Source organism: Canis aureus, chromosome 24, assembly GCF_053574225.1.
Source record: "Canis aureus isolate CA01 chromosome 24, VMU_Caureus_v.1.0, whole genome shotgun sequence".
Taxonomy (NCBI): domain Eukaryota; kingdom Metazoa; phylum Chordata; class Mammalia; order Carnivora; family Canidae; genus Canis; species Canis aureus.
In genome coordinates, this window is record NC_135634.1 from 43,374,165 (window position 1) to 43,391,835 (window position 17,671).

The following is a 17,671-nucleotide window of genomic DNA, read 5'->3' on the forward strand; positions in this document are numbered from 1 at the left end:
TCTACTGACTGAGCCAATCAGGCATCCCCAGCTTCCATGCACATTTTTCTTACTTGCCTTACATCTTTTACTTGCTGGGCCATGATTACGATGCCTAGGGCATAAAGACAATCTTAGAGTGACCCTGAGAGTGACAGCCACATCCTAAGAATGTGGAACAGAAAGATAAAAGGACCCATAGACATTAATGACATAATGGGGCTCCTGCACCAGCCTTGTTTAAATTTTTTTTTTATTTTTAAAAAAGATTTTTAAAATTTATTTATTTAGAGAGAGAACAAGCTGGGGGGAGTGGCAGAGGGAGAGGGAGAAGCAGGCTCCCCCCTGAACAGAGATCCCAACGTGGGGCTCTATCCCAGGACTCCCCTGTCATGACCAAAGGCAGAGGCTTAACCAACTGAGCCACCCAGGTGCCACCTGCCCCAGCCTTTGCTGTCCATCTCCAGACTCTTAACTGCGTGAGGGAAAAATAAACCTCTATTTGTTGTCACCTTAAAATGAGTTTTCTATTTCATTCAGCTGTGAACTAATCAACTGATTACAGAGCAACTATTTTGGGAGTTATCCTTATACATTTTTTCCTCCTTTCTCTTTCTCTTCCTTCCTCCCTCTGTTCCTTGATGCTGTCCCTTAACATTTTAACACGTTTAGTTGAACTTGACTTATGAAAAGCTAATATTTATCAGTATTTCTCTGTGCCTCTTGAATATCAAGGGCCTTAGAATCTTTACATTCTAAGCCTCTACCTTATATTGTAATTGTTGAGTGGCGTTTTGATTTGGCTTTGCCTTGTTTGACAACTCTGACAGTTGGTTATTTCGAACATGTTTTATACAGTAGTACTTGTCTAGATTTGCCCGTGTTTACTGCCATTTCTGTCTTCATCGTTGCTTCTGGAATTCTCTTCCTCCTTTCTATGCAAATTTCTTTTTTCTTGCAGTATATCCTTAGTTGTTCAGAATCTCATCACATATATCAAGCCCATAGGTGGATGGGGCCCTTCAGGTAAAATGCCTCAAGTGTAGCTCCTCTGAGATAGCTCCTCTAGATCTGAAGCCTGTGAATTAGAGGAGTTTTCTGTCCCTCTCCACCTGACATGTAATAGTGGGAAAGGCATGAGACAACCACTCTATATACTGGTCCATAGAAATTCTCAAATCCATTAGGGCATGGGTTATCAGGTCTTTTTTTTTTTTTTTGAGATTTTATTTATTTATTCATGAGAGACACACAGAGAGAGGCCTACGTCTTTACGTAGGCAGAGGGAGAAGCAGACTCCCCATGGGGAGCCTGATGCGGTACTCGATCCCAGGACCCCGGGGATCATGACCTGAACGAAGGCAGACACTTAACCACTGAGCCACCCAGGTGTCCCTGGGCTGTCAGTTCGTGATGAGAGCTCAAGATCTGGCAGGAATTCTTCATTGGAATTACCTCCTGGACTCTTTGTTCCGTTGTCAGTCATCTTCCTGGTCCACAAAAGGTAACCCATCTTTGAAAATGTAGTTTTCTCAGCCTACTTCCTGCTTGTAGGTGTTTCAGTGTCTCAAGTCTTTTTTCCTTTTGCACTGCCTCTGACCCTTTCAGTTCAAGCTGCCAGGTGGTGTTTCTCCTGGAATTCTCTTCGAAAACTTCATCTGTCGTCTCTTATTTTTATTGGGGTTCACTCCATGAAGCAAAGCCACACTCACACAACTTTTTGAGATAAGCCCTTCCTTAACTTAGTTTCTGCTCTTGACTCCTTTGGCTTTCTTGAAACTCTAAAATTTCACTGAATGATTCTTAACAAAGCATTTCTCAGTCACTCCCTCAGCTTCATCTTCATACCATGTTCTCCTGAGATTGTTCTGATTTGATCTGTACCTAGGAGCCATTCCTTTTTCTTTTTTTTTAAGATTTTATTTATTTATTCATGAGAGACACAGAGAAAGGCAGAGACCTAGGCAGAGGGAGAAGCAGGCTCCCTGCCATGAGCCTGGTGTGAGACTTGATCCCAGGACCTCGGGATCACAACTGGAGTCAAAGGATGACACTCAACCACTGAGCCCCCCAAGTGCCGCCGCAGAGTCATTTCTTAATTTTAGCATTGTTTTGTCATCTGAGGAGGCAAGAATATTCAAAACCACTAGATCCTGGCAGCTTTTTAGGAAACCTCCTTTAGCTTCTCTCTTTGCTCTCACATTATACTTTAAGCAGCAAGAAGACATCAGATAGCATGTTCAACACCTTGCTTGGAAATCTGTGTAGCCGAATCATACCCCCTTAAGTCTATTTCTTACTTCGCATATCTCAGTAGGCAATAATGTTTCCGCCACAACAAAGCTCTCCCATCCTCTGGTTTGTAATAATATTTTCTTCACTTTCCTTTTAGCCCTTACCTGTAAAGCCTCCTCAGAGTCCATCAAGTTTCTACTAACAGCTATTTATTTATTTTAAAGATTTTATTTATTTATTCATGAGACACACAGAGGGAGAGGCAGAGACATAGGCAGAGGGAGAAGCAGGCTCCCTGTCAGGAGCCTAATGCAGGATTCATTCCCAGGACCGGGATCACCATCTGAGCCAAAGATAGATGCTCAACCTTCTGAGCCACCCAGGCATCCCAACAGCTATTTATTTATTATACTATTTATCGAAAGCTCTTCAGCCTTGCCCTGAACACCTTCCTCAAACTCATTCAAATTTTCCATACACTTTCCAATTTCAAAGATACTCCTATATCTTGGGTTTCCATTATAGCACCACAACACTTGGAGGTACTCAAATCCTTATTGTCTACTGTTGTGTAACAAGGTACCCTTATTACTTAATGGCTGGAAACAATAATAAATGCTTATTAATTCAAACAGTTTCTGTGGGTCAGGAATTTGGGAGTAGCCTAGCTTGGTTGTTGGGTCACATATAGTGTTGCATGGAACCTCGGTCATCTGGAGGCTTGACTGGGGTTTGAGGCTCCAATTCCATGTTGACTCATAGACGTGGCTGACAAGTAAGTGGCGGCTGCAGGCAGGAAGTTTCAATTTTCCCCATGGACCTCTCCAGAGTGCTGCTGAGCATTGTTAGCGCATGGCAGTTGGCTTCTCCCAGAGTGAGTGATCCAAGAGGCAGCAGCAAGGCAAAATCCCCACAGTCTTTTATGACCAAGACTTGGAATATCATTCATGCGATATCCTCTGGTTACATAGATCAGCCCTAATTCAGTGTGGGATGGAAATGCAGAAATATAAATCCCAGAGAAGAGAATCTGCAGAGCCATCTTGAAGACTGGTTGCCGTATAGTCCAAAATGAAGGCAGTGGTTTTATTTTTCGAAATGGGTTTTGTTTTAACTTTATTTTTTCTTATTTCAAAAGAAATAAATGTTGGTTATGTTAAAAAAGATACAAAAAAGCAAAAACATTTTTCTAAACATTCCAATACTCATACAGTTTGAAACCATCACATTATATCCCTAAGTATATATGGCTTTTTATAATTTTAAGGACTTAACTGGTAGAGACTTCATAAAGTATATCCAAGTATGCATTGAGCATGTTTTCCTGGCCTTTAAAAATGGACAGACATCTCCAATCATATTAAGGGATGTTTTATTATACTAAGGGCTTTTTTTTCTTCCCCCAATAAGTAAGTATTGCTTTCTCTGCTTTTCTGCTGGTGGGCCAGGAGCTCTCCACACCATATCTATCCTTTAGAGTTGAACTTTTGACTGGCATATTTTTCCAACTCTGGAAAGCCCTTGGACTTTAGAAGTGCTTTGAATTGGAAGCACTTGGAATTCAGAAGCCACAAAAATGCTTAATGCCTTTAGAATGCTGGACTAACCAGTTTTGGAGAGAAATCTTATATACCTGGCTCTTCTAAGTTGCACAATTAGAGCTTTTATATAAACATGGTCTTCACATCCATTCTGAAATCAGATACCCATCAACCAGTAGAATCACAGTTCTGCTGATTTCTACAGGGAGCCCAGTGTTCCTGACAACTCCATCCCACTTACTCCAGAGAGAAAGTTCTACAGTGAGGAGGGAAGGTGTCCCCAAATCTTGGGTATTTAGTCCCTGTAGAAAACTCTCTCTTTTGTAAGAACAGGTGTCCAGAAAGGCTAGTTATAGTGGTGCTTTCGGAGTCAGAAGAGAAAAAAATGAGCTTCGAGAAACCAAGAAAGTCCCCAGCTTTGGGATCATTGGCCTCCACATGCTTATTATATCATCACGCTGTCTTCCTCTCTTGTATAAAGAGGTATCGGTGTTCCTTTCCTCCCTACCTCCCTCTCTCCTTCTCTCCTTCCTTCCTTCCTTCTTCCTTTCCTTCCTTCCCTTCCTTCCTTCCTTCCTTCCTTCCTTCCTTCCTTCCTTCCTTCCTTCCTTTCTTCCTTCCTTCCTTCCCTTCCTTCCCTTCCTTCCTCCTTTCCTTCCTTCCCTCCTTTAAAAAAATTATACTGGTAATACAGGTTTATTGTAGAAAAATGAGAAAATGCAGATAAACAAAAGGAACAAAATGAAATTTACCAACCAGATTTCACCACTGTTAAAATTTGAATATTCTTCCAAATGTGTTTTCCTATTTATTAGCCATTCTTGTTTTTCTTCAGGGAAATGGGTTAAAAAAGCAATAAGCTATTGCTTTCTTGCATTGAACATGTTTAGACAGACCATTATATGGGTTGATTCTTTATGAACTATTTCCTTATTTGGAAATAACTGAAAAAGTATACAAAATATTAGGCAAAAGGTAACACAGTTTTCATGAAATATCCTCTTATTTTCTTCTTTTCCTCTATTTTTTTCCCATTATGTAAAGATAGAGATGAAAGAAGGCAGAGAAGAAAAAAGGAAATTTGGTGGAGGTACAGTATATAACAACAAGAGAACAAAAATCAACTAAAACTAAGAGATATTAATATATTTCAGACCAATTTGGGAAGAGGGAGGGTAGTTGAAAACCCACATGGACCAGCATCCTTGCCCGTTTGGGGATGGCGGTGAGGATGGTGCTAAGGCTCGTTAAGTCAGTTGTCTGGACTGGAATTTGGTGCTGATGAGATCAAGGGGATGTAGTTCATCACTGTTAAACAGTGAGCGTCCCTCAAAGGTTCCGATCTCATGGCAGGGACAGCACTAGGAAAGCGACGCCTCACAGATGCTTGTCACTGGTCCTAAAGGCCGCTTGGTGAAGGTGAGAATGACTCGGCATAATCCAACATCACTCCCCTGGGAAGAATGCCCTAAAGCACATTTTACTGATAAAGATCATAGTTTTTACTTGACCGCACATGATAACCTTGTTGGTTTGTTGGTTTCTTTGAATTACAGTTCAAATTGCCTTAATATTTGGTGCAAGAATATTAGACTATGTCTTCAATTTATGTGAAGGTAAATTTGACTTCCTTGAACGACTCTCAGACAATTTGCTCCTGAGTATCATTTCTTATCTGGATCTTGAAGATATTGCCAGGCTTTCTCAAACATCACGCAGATTTGCAAAGGTAACAGATAATTATTTTGTGTTTACGTAGATTTTTCCTTTAGCTTCCTCAAAGTCTTGTCTGTCTTTCCTTCTTTCTTCCTTTCTTTTCTTTTTTCTTTCTTTCTTTCTTTCTTTCTTTCTTTCTTTCTTTCTTTCTTTCTTTCTCTTTCTTTCTTTCTTTCTTCTTTCTTCTTTCTTTCTTTCCTCCCTCCCTTCCTTCTTTCCTTCCTTCCTTCCTCCCTTCCTTCTTCTTTCCTTCCTCCCTTCCTCCTTCCTTCCTTCCTTCCTTCCTTCCTTCCTTCCTTCCTTCCTTCCGTTCTTTCTTTCTCTCTTTCTTTCCTAAACATAGTGGTTTATTGTTTGCATTCATTTCAGCAAGCATTTGCTGAACACTTACTTTATCATGAGTACTGTTTTAGGCACAGAGGCAGCAGAGATGAAAAGACATTATTCCTGTCCTCAAGAAATTTACAGTCTAATAGGAGAGAACCCAAACAGATACAGATTGTCACAATCTAATGTGAACAATTCAATAAAGGATGTGTGTATGAGGTACAAAGATTGTGATTTCCTCTGCCAGGCTTCTCAGAATGGGCCACTTTATCTGGGTTTCAAGGGGAAAATAAGAATTCATGGTGGTCTGGAAGACTAGAGGCATTTCAGGCCAAGGAGCATTCCAAGTCCAGGCAACAGTTCAGGCAGAGGTATAGCCTCATGAAAGAAGATGGCAAGTAGTGAGTTTTCTATCCGTCTTCCTTTCTTGCCATATCAGCCCTTTGCAGAATTATTTATTCACAATGTGGGTGGTTTGGGGGAATTGTTCATCATAATGCCCTGTTCTCCTCCATGCCCCAAACTGACCAAAAGGACTCTCTCTCGCTACTTTGAATTCTCAGCAGAATGACCAAATCGGAAGGCACACCTGGTGCTGGTTTCACCCAATGTCAGGGCCTTGATGTACTCATTGTTGGTTCCTCTCCCTGGAACCTGGAAGGTGCCTTGGTTCCTGCCCTGTCAGCTATTCCTAAACACACATACTGTCCTTCCATTAAGTCCTTTTTTGGCTTTAATTAATCAGAGTTGGAGTTTGAAATGGAAGAAACCTAACCTGGTATTTAGTTGTAATATACTGGGGGGAATGTCTGTTTATAAAAGAGCATGCAACATTTCCCAAGATGATTTAAATCATAATTTTTTTTTAAGACAGTATTCAGAGGGCTCCTGGGTGCACAGTCAACTAAGCATCTGACTCTTGGTTTTGGCTCAGGTCATAATCTCAGGGTTGTGAGATCAAGCCCTGAGTTGGACTCTGTGCTCAATACAAAGTTGGCTTGAGTTTCTCTCTCTCCCTCTGCATCTGCCCCTCCCCCTGCATGCTCAAGATCTCTCTCTAAAAATAAAGAAACCTTTGAAAAAAAAGACAATACTCACCCATTTTTTAAAAAAGGATTATTATTTTTCTTTTTTTAAAAAAATTATTTATTTGAGCGAGCGACAGAGAATGAACAGAGGGAGAGGGAGAGGGAGAGGGAGAAGCAGACTTCCCGCTGAGTAGGGACCTGATGCAGGACTCTATCCCAGGGCCCCGAGATCATGACCTGAGCTGAAGGCAGGTGCTTAACTGACTGAGCCACCCAAGCACCACCATGCATTTTTATTTTATTTATTTGTTTGTTTATTTATTTATTTTAAGTAAGCTCCACACCCTGAGATCAAGAGTTGCATGCTCTACTGACTGAGCCAGCCAGGTACCCCTAAATCATAATCTTGTGATCTAAAAGGCCACTATTTTTTTTCACAATAATGCCATAATATTTCTTCATATATATTAATTTTAAATCACACAATCTATATTACTTCATGTGTTGCCTTTGAGGATAAAAGCACGTATTTTCACTGTTTTCCTCCTAAAAATGGAGAGCCACAGACAAGTATTATGAGTAAGCACTGTATATTTTTTTGCTGTTAAAAAATGTATTAAAGTTAAGATTTGCTACTGATAAGAAGTTGATTGTTCATACTTTCAATGAAAAAGAATTTTAAATACATAAATATACTAGCGGGGGTCTGTTGAAATCTTCTGCTAGGGCCTGCGCTTGCTTGTTCCTGAAATGAAGTGGAAGGATTTGACAGGATGGCGGCGACTGCAGTGTCTTGTGCAATTTATTCCTCACGCTAAGCACCTGCCTTCTCTCCAGGTTTTGCTCACTTCCACTCTTGATGACTCTCCCTCTTAGCATCCTGCCATTATTTCAGTGCAGTCTTGGAAATATCCTCCGTAATTTACCTGCTGTTCTAAAGTAAGGCTTTTCTAGATTGCTGATTTCAGCTCTCAGTATCCTTGCAGAGCAGAATTTTTTGAAGCTGGAGAATGGTCCAGGGCTGCTGCCTTTTCCTCTCCATGTAATGGTAGCCACTCATTTCTGTCTGCAGTCTACATTTTATCCACCTACCATTTACTTACTTTTCACCTACATCTATAAATTATTTTTAGTTACCTGTTTTGTCCTGCCATTTTACTACCTTACTATTGAAAGGAAAAAAAGCTTCCATTTCAAATTTCTGCAGACAAAGGTATTAGGAAATTATTTGTGTCTATGTCCAACCCTTTCTTCTGACCTCAGGAAGGGAGGTGTCCTTTCCTCTGGGAGCTAGCATCACCTGCCCCCTGGCTCCAAGGTTCGACCTGAGGGACATTAGCCTGCTACTCATCTCCTTTCTCTTCTGTGGTGTTGTTATTTTTAAAAACCTTTCTTTTCTTTTCTTTTCTTTTTCTTTTCTTTCTTCCTTCCTTTCTTTCTTTCTTTCTTTCTCTCTCTCTCTCTCTCTCTCTTTCTTTTTTTTTTTAAAGTAGTCTCCACACCCAGTGTGGAGCTGAACACAGCTGATCTCATGACTCTGAGATCAAGACCTGAGCTAAGGGTCGCCTGGGTGGATAAGTGATGAGCATCTGTCTTTGGCTCAGGTCATGGTCCTGGGGTCTTGGGATCGAGTCCCACATCAGGCTCCCCTCAGGGAGCCTACTTCTCCTTCTGCCTATGTCTGTCTCTGCCTCTCTCTCTGTGTCTCTCATGAATAAATAAATAAAATCTTTAATTAAAAAAAAAAAAAAGACCTGAACTGAGATCAAGAGTTACACTCTTAACTGACTGAGCTACCCAGGTGCCCTTAAAAACCTTTTCGTTTATAAATAATTTTAGATTTGCAAGTGTTGCAAAGATAATACAGTTTGTGAATACCCTTCACCAGCTTCCCCCAACACTGACATCTCACATAACGGGACATTTATCAAAACTAAGCAATTAATACTGATACAATACTATTAACTAAGCCACAGACTTTATTCATATTTCATCAGTTTTTCCACTAATGTCCTTTTGCTGTTTCAAGAGCCAGTCTGGGATACTACATTGCACTTAGTTCCTATTTTTAAATCTTTCTTTCAATTGTTTTTTCCTCTCAGTACATTAATTTTTTCAAATCAGGCTTACCCTTCAAAACTCAAAAACTCTTGACTGTTTGTAGCCTGTCTCTTTCCTTTCCTCCTTGGGAAAATAACAAAACAATGTAAAACAGTTTACAAGGCAGTTCACCCTCAACAAACTAGGATCATCAGAGTGAGATTTTATAATCTATGATGAAATGAGGACAGTAACTAAATGAGATACAAAGAGTTTGTTATCAACCCAAATTTTTTCCATTGAAATGACTTTTTTTTAATAGTGGGCTCCATGGCCAATGTGGGGCTTGAACTCAAAACCCTGAAGTTAAGGGTCTCATGCTTCACCGACTGAGCCAGCCTAAATGGTCATTGTTTGTTGGAGGTTAGGCAACAAAACTTTCCCTCTATTTTGGAGAGAGTTAAAATGTCCCTTCTTTTATGAAATAATCATTGTAACAAATTATCCTTACTTGGAAAAATTAAAAACCCAGTAACCTTATTTTGGTTCTTAATTTTTGTTTTGTGTGATTTCTAAAAATTTCACTGGTCTTGTGACATCCTGAATTCCGAAGCCACTAGTCTACTGTCAGCCTATCTCACCTCCCTTTCTCCCTCTGTCCATGCCTCAGAAATATCCCTAATATCCCTGGCCTCGTTCACAGTAACCCCTTCATTGTCACATCTAAATGGCCTGTTTCAGGCCTTCCTCTTCTTGATCCATCTTTGCGTCCAGGATTCTCTGCTGGCTTTTCTTCTGGCCATCTCTTGTGTTCCAGGTAGGATCTCTTTGGCCTATCTAGCCTTTGGCATTTGCTTATGCTGTTCCCTTTCCTAGAAATGCCCTGCTTCAAACCCACCTTTCTTAACTCCCGCTATCTGCTCTTGCTCTGATTCCATGCTGATCCAACCACAGAGCCTCCATGGATGAGCACCCGAGAGCCTGGTTGTATTTCTCATGGTGAATAACAAAGAGGCATCCTCCAGGAGCTTGGCTAATATGAGGACATCTCTGAAAGGTGAATCCTATGTCATGGTATTCTGGAAAGTCATCCTGAGGGCTAGCCCTGGGATTGCTACAAGCTCCTGTCAGGCAATGCTGCCAGGAAGGAACCTACCTGGGGGCCTGCTGGCTTGGCCTAGGGGGCACCAGGCCTAATGCACACCTTTTTCTGCAAACCACAGCAGAGTAGACACAAAGAACCTCTGCAGCTAGATTAAAGGCTGAAGCCCAGACAGGGTAGGACGATGGTGACTGGTATATAAATATAGTCATCTTGGTTGTGACTCAGGATCAGCTACAAACTCCCTCTGAGCATGATTCCCAAGTCTGGCCAAGTAGGCAAAGCACCTGGGGAGCAGGTGAAAATAGAGATGCCAGGCCCACACCCTGGTAGGGGGTTGGCAAGGTCTGAGGTGCACCCAGCATCTGTGCCCTTGATGTGTTTGCCTGTGTTTACAGGAACCCAATTCTGAATCCAGCCCAAGAATTTGATATTAAAATGGTACAGAGAAAAGGTTTCAAGAGATTCTCAAAGTCTGGAAGATCAGGGGTGGGGTGGAGTGGGGTGGAGTGGGGTGGGGTGTTTTCCTATCTTCACTGTGTACAGGCATCGTGAAGTGTTTACATCAGACGAGACAGAGAGCTGGGTTCCGCTCTTCGACCAGCCACTCCCTACTAGGAGCCTTGGACAGCACCCTTATTCTCTCAGAGCCTTAATGTCCCCATTTGTGAAAGGAGAAGTCTTAACCAGATCAACCCTAGGATCCCTTTCAACTTGCAGATAGCACCAGGTGTGTTAAGTTCATGCACCACCGCCAGGGGGAGCTAAATCCACGAAGAGCGAAGCAGCTGGACCCATAGTCCGGATGCAAGACCTCGTGTTTCTTCCCCTGGCATCTACCAAGCAAAGAGCCCCAGGGCTCGGGCATCCTAGATGGGGGCATTCTGTAGAGCACTTTATGATATAAAACATACTGCAAATATTTCCAGTCTAAAATATGAGTCCCAAATGAAGTTACGGTGGTGGACATTTCAGCTCTCTTTTGAGAATCCTTTTCTTTGCCTCCAAATCTCAATAGTTTGCTTCCATAGTCTTCATTACAAGAGGTACACTGATGTCTTGACACGTATGGTGCCGGTGACGGGGTAGTCATCTACCCTCGTGTTAGAGTTCACATCTTCGAAAGGAGGATCCGCCGATCCTTTTCATTTTTCAATATTAAGACATTTTCTAAGAGTTTCCCTTGTTGCTTATATATAGAGTGTGTTGTGATGTGAGTAGAGAAATTAGATCTTGAAGGACCGTTGAAGATGGGATAAGATAGTAAATGACTGCGCTGATGTCAGCATGTCCAGGGGGCTGTCAATAGCAGAAGATTCCAGTGTTGTTGTGTCACAGTGACCATTATGTGAACGTGTAATACTTTTGACTTTGATATACATGCAGAAAGGATCTTAAGTGATTATGCTTTGTTATATTATTCATTTCTACCTGGAATTCCTTCCTTTCCCTTATTAGAGTACTTTTAGAGTAGCATAAAAGTATAGGGAAGCATAAAAGTAAGAAATCCTGGCTGCCTTCTGCTCAAAGCTGGAAGTAATGGTGTCCTGAAATAGAGGTCATGCTTACATGTTTCCCCATCCCCAGAAGGAAGCTAGGATGAGGGGGAACAAGGAGGGCAGAGCCCGGGCCAGGCCCCTGGGTGGTGCTCCTGGGAATGCCTGGCTGCCTGGGCCTGCGGGCAGGGTGGGGAGTGGGTGACAGAGTGAACTGAAATCGTGGCCCATGGTCAGAGGACAGGAATCGGGGGCACACATGGTTCCCCTTCAGACAGCTGTGGAATGCTGGGGTGGGTTCCGATCCGGGTACCGAGGGCGGGGTGCAGCTTATGAGAGACCAGTAGAGATGGTGGTGGTGACAGGCAGGGCAGGACTGTGTCCAGGGCAGGAGCAAGCACCAGCTCCTTTGAACATCTGTGTGTGTGTGTGTGTGTGTGTGTGTGTGGTGGGGGAGGATGAGGGGATGCTTGGTAATCACTCAGGCCTGCCTCCCAGAGATAAGGGAAGCAGTTGGGCTTCCCCACCTACTATGTTCTCTGAAACTTTTGGGGCATCAACCCTTTGGTGTGGTGCTAATTGTACCATGTCTAAGCCCACAGGTTAAGGGGTGAAGGCAATTGCTCTCCTGACCTCTCGCTGGCCAGGGCTGGATGCTCAGGGGACCATCGGGGATGATAAGACTATGCCCTATGAGCGCATGGCTGGATCCAGTTCCCTTCAGTTTGGTTTCTATGATCTGGAAGGTTAGAACATCCTAGAACTTGCTCTGGAGCATTGTTGTTGTTTTTTATTTTTTTTAAGATTTTATTTATTTATTCATGACACACACAGAGAGAGAGAGAGAGAGAGAGGCAGAGACACAGGCGGAGGGAGAAGCAGGCTCCATGCAGGGAGCCCGACGCGGGACTCGATCCCGGGACCCCAGGATCACGCCCTGGGCCAAAGGCAGACCCTCAACCCCTGAGCCACCCAGGTTGCCCGGATGGTCAGCATTGTAGTTGGTACAAGGTTTTGTCTGAATTCAACTCAAGTTTGGCCTTGTTAGTATCATTCCAACATCAGCACAGGGCCTATTGTGATTATTTAATTGTGAATCTGTCTTCTCTAGTATTTTCCATGCTTGGCAGATATAAGTTGTGAAGAGATGTCTGCATGACTGGATGGAGGGCAGATAGATGTCTTGGCACTTCCGATCCTTAAATTCATCTAAATGACGGATCAGAAGAGAAGGAACATTTTCCCTGGCCTTAAATTCTGTGAACACGAATGACTTAATCACCGCATTCACTGTCCGTAAATATGTGGTTCCCTGCTCTCTCTGTACTCGTATTTGGCTTCCCATTTCCCCATTCTGTGAACGGATGGGTCTTCTTAAAATTTTCCCCAGACTCCCAACCATGGCCCTGAACCGTCCGCCCAGTGGCAGCTCACTGCGTAGGGGGCCTCTTTCTGAGAAATGGGTGAGGTAGCCAGTGGTTCTGTTGCCCTTTTGGGGTTGTTCATTATATATATTCCACATGCTTGACCCATGTTATTCTTGATCGGCACTAACACCTTAGTATCGTTTCCACATAATCATAACCAGACCATTTATTGAGTGCCTACTGTGTGCGAAGCACCGAATGCATGTGATTCAGTGTAATCCCCAAGCCCTGGGAAGTGGACGGGTAGGGACTATCCTGTCCTGATTTTATGGAGAAGGAAAGAGGCTCAGATAAAGTCCACCGACGGTGGGCACTGGAGCCAAGTACTGTGCCTGGGAGGTTCTGCGGCATAGCTGCTGGGCTGAAATCACTTCATTCTGCTCCTCCGATGACCCAGCCCAAGGCTGAACGTGGAGACAGGCTCAGAGTAATTAAGCGTCATGCCCAGGACTAGTAGGGCTAGGATTCAAGTGAACTGTGTTTGCTAGGTCACCTGTCTGCTTCGGTACCTGAAGAGCATAAAAAGATGGGTCTTTTATAAAATGGAAGCAAGTACTGGAACACCTTTCTTTTCTTTTTTTCCTCTCTCCTCAGAAGACAGGAATACAGCAGGCAGGTGCCGCAACGACAGGCCATTGCACTGAAAGTGTTCCCTGCCTCTGGCCACATGGAAGCATCCATGAGCAGCAAGGCTGACAGTGGGGCCCTCCTCCCCCCCAAGATACGTGTCAGATTTTTTTGGTCTAGGCTATTTCAAAATGTTTGTTATCCTGGATGCCATGGTATCTGTAGGGATAGTGATCGCTTAGCTCTTCTTTTCGTGTACCTTTATATATTTGCCTGTGCCTCATTCCCAATGACCATGTTCACAATCATGGATTTTATTTTTTTATTATTTATTTATTTTTTTAATATAAATTTATTTTTTACTGGTGTTCAGTTTGCCAACATATAGAATAGCACCCAGTGCTCATCCCATCAAGTGCCCCACTCAGTGCCTGTCACCCAGTCACCCCCACCACCCACCCACCTCCCTTTCTACCACCCCTAGTTCGTTTTCCAGAGTTAGGAACAATCATGGATTTTAAACTAACAGAAGGGATAATGTCAGAAGAGAGCTCAAGCCCACACCAGCTTATCATTTAACTGATAGGATTACATGAAGTAACTCCATTTTGGGTGAGTTTCACTGTAAGAAGGGGCCCCGGGCACCTGGGTGGTTCAGTCGGTTAAGCATCTGCCTTCAGCTCAGGCCATGATCTCAGGGTCGTGGGATCGAGTCCCACATGGGACTCTCTGCTCATCGAGGAGTCTGCTTCTCCCTCTCCTTCTCCCCCCTCCCCTCTGCTCATACTTTCTTTCTCTCACTCTCTCTCTCAAATAAATAAAGAAAATCTTTTTTAAAAAGGGGACCTATCCAAAAAAAAAGGGGGAACCTATCCATATTTTAAAGGACTCAAAGCTTGTAGTCACCCTTAAATTACAATTTTATATATATTACTTATTAATATTAATATATAATATATAATCATATATAAATTATATATTATAATTATATAATATAATATATAATTATATATAAATATTATGTAATTATAATGTAAGTATATAATTATATAATATATAATTAATAATATATTATTATATTATTATATATTATATTATAATATATAATATATAAATATTATATAATTATATATAAATAATTATATATAAGTAAATATATATTATAATTATATATTATATATTAATTATATATTAAATATACTATATATCATATATTAAATATATATTAATATATATTATATAATTATATATTAAATATATTATATATTAAACAATATTATATATTATATAATTATATAATTAATATTTAATTATTAATATATATTACAATTATATGTATTAGAAAAATTCAAAAGCTTTGCACACTAACTCAGTAGAGACTAAGTTTAGACTATGACCTGGGATCACACACAGCTCCCAAGCCCCAGAGGCTTAACAATAACACAATAATAGCTGTTTTTTCATCTACAGTTCCTCCCATTGCAGTTTGGTAGGGGGCTCTGCTCCACGGAGTCCCTCAGGGACTCAGGTTTAGAGATGCCACCATCCTGTACTGCACCATCTGGAACGTGCGGTCTCCTCGGACACTGCGGCAGGGAAGAGGTGCACGTACTATGTTTTGGTACAGCACTTCTACACCTAGCCCTTTGACCAGAACTAATTTTACAGCCCCACCTACCTACAGGAGACAGGGAAATATGAGAGAACAGGTGCAATGTTTGCTTAGCACCACTAGCTCTGGACAAACTGGATGCCCAGAATAGAGCAGTGCACACATCAAGATTCATATATTCACAGGTAGGATCTTAATAGTGTGTTGTCTTGAACACAATTCCTTGCTTTAACATCTTCAATACCAGAAACAAGAGGCCTTCATCCTTTCGCTCCTCCTCTTCTCTGTGTTTCTTGGGACCATATTTTGTGAGCAGGTGTCTGGCATTAAGAACCGACTCAGAACCGATGACTACATCCTACTCATAAAATACCTTTTGTCTAAGAAACTGAGTTTCTTATTCTCCTTTATCCTCCAAGAGGTCTATTTTAGACTCTCTTCTCTCTCCTGAAGTCTCCTCCTTCCTCAGTCTTAGCTGATACTGTGTCTCCTCATTTCACTGAGGAAGTAGCAGCAGTGACCAGAGAACGGCCCCATTGTCCCTTCTCCTGGTCTACATGCCTCATCCCTCTACCCATCAACTCTGTGAACTTCCTGGTACAGGTAAGAATTCTCCTTGTTATTACCTGTGGTCACACATCCACCTGTGCATTTCAGCCCCCTCTGTTCACCCACTTTGCTTACACAGCTCCCCCTTTCGCTACTTTTACCTCCTCTACTGGATCATTTCCGTTGGCACATAAATTAAAAAATCAGCCTTGACCCATTCTGCTCGTCAAGCAGAATTCCCTCCAAAGAGTGTCTCTACTTGCTATACCCACTTCCTCTTCTCCTATTCTTTCTTGGACTCACTCTAGCCAGGCATTCATCCCCACTGTGCCGTTGAAACGGCTCTTGTCAAGGTCGCCATTGTACACAATCTTGAAAAAACACCAGTTTGCTGTTTTTTTAATATTTTCTTTTAAACACATTTAATACTAAAAGACTGGATGCTTTTTAAAAAAGATTTTATTTATTTATTTGAGAGAGAGAGGGAAGTGAGAGAGAGAGAGAGAGTGTGTGTGTGTGTGTTAGCCTGGGATCATGACCTGAGCCAAAGGCAGACACTCGACCGACTGAGCCACCCGGCACCCTACCACCAGTTTTAAATTCCTCTCTTTTCAGCAGCATTGAGACATTGGATGGCCGTCCAGATTTTCTTCCTTATTCTCAGTCTCCCTTGATGAAAACTTTTCTATTTTCTGGCTCCTTTAATCTTAAAATGTCCTAGAGCTCCTCCCTGGGCATTCTCTCTCCACAGTCACACCTCCACGACAGCATCTAATCCCAGGGCTTTAAATAGTATTTACACACTGATAATTTTCAAACATATGTTTCCAGTCCAGGTTGCCCCCCTTAAACTCCTTACTTTTAAGTCTAATTGCACACTCAACGCTTCCACCTACGTGTAGTATAGACATCTCAGATTTAACATGTCAAAACCAGGCCTCTTGATATTCCCCTCCACCACATACCTGTTTACCAATTCTGCTTCTCCCCCAGTCTTATTTTCTCGGCCCTTGGCAAGACCATGCACCCAGCTGTTCAAGCCAACAAGGCCATCGTTCATCTCTTTCTTCTTACTTCTCATCTAATTCATTGGCAAGTCTTATGAGCTCCGCCTTCAAGATGTATCCACAGTCTGGCCAGCTCTCACCTTCTCCCTTGCCACCATCCCCTCGCATGCCTCCTCATGTCTTCCTAGACTTGCCAATAAGAACACCACAATAGACTGGCTTTCCCCGGATGGGGATGACAGTGTACCTTCTTCATTTCGCATCAGGATTATGGTAGTTCTCTAGCTGTGGGGTCTCACATCACAGAGCTATTGATCCTGTCACCTTCCTACATGCTGGTCAGTATTGATGACATCATGCTGATGAGCAAGAGGTATCAGAGGTATCAGACACCTTAGATGTAAGGTGTGTAAGATATGTGTATGCCAAGGAGGTGGAGATGAGCTGCTCAAAAACTGAGAGGCCTGCCCTCTCAGCAAATCACCTAAGATCCAGGGCTGTAGATTTAATTCCTATGATAGGAAGGCATCCAAGCTCTTCGTGGACCTTTTTAGTTTTCAAGGTACATACACAATTTGAGTTTGCTTCTCCATGTAGCCCTAAAGCTGCCAATGGTAGTGGGACCCCGCTACTGGTCCGCATGGTGCTATAAGCAGCTGTGCCACTGGCTTCTCATGATCCAGCAGATGCAGTGATGCTCCAAGTGTCCACAGCCTACAGGGCTGAGGCCTGTCTGGATCCTTGCTGGGACCTGTGGCCTGCCTTTCTGGGAAGGGTATAGCTTGTGCCCCAGTGCTTTAGAGTAAAGACGAGAATTTGTTTGTAGAAAACTGTTTTGCTTTTGAAAAACAGCCTTTGGATTTCTACTGAACAAAAGCTACTGTTTTGGCTGGATGGTTAGTCTTGAAAAGAACCAGATTTGGAGATTAGCAATGATTCCTAGGGAAGAGGTATTTGTTTGTTTTAAAGATTTTATTTATTTATTCATGAGAGACAGAGAGAGAGAGAGGCAGAGACACAGGCAGAGGGAGAAGCAGACCCCATG

At 42.3% G+C, this 17,671-nt stretch overlaps 1 protein-coding gene across 8 annotated transcripts in view; it reads left to right on the plus strand.

Moving 5' to 3' along the window:
* The window catches only part of FBXO36 (F-box protein 36), a 106,964-nt gene that overhangs the window by 75,428 nt on the left and 13,865 nt on the right, over positions 1-17,671 (plus strand). For 3 of the 8 annotated variants that reach the window (XM_077869130.1, XM_077869128.1, XM_077869131.1), the window contains 2 exons: positions 4,804-4,845; positions 5,312-5,484. In XM_077869130.1, coding sequence (XP_077725256.1) covers positions 4,804-4,845; positions 5,312-5,484 — 215 coding nt within the window. The other 5 variants (XM_077869129.1, XM_077869132.1, XR_013363317.1 and 2 more) reach the window with 4 other exon arrangements.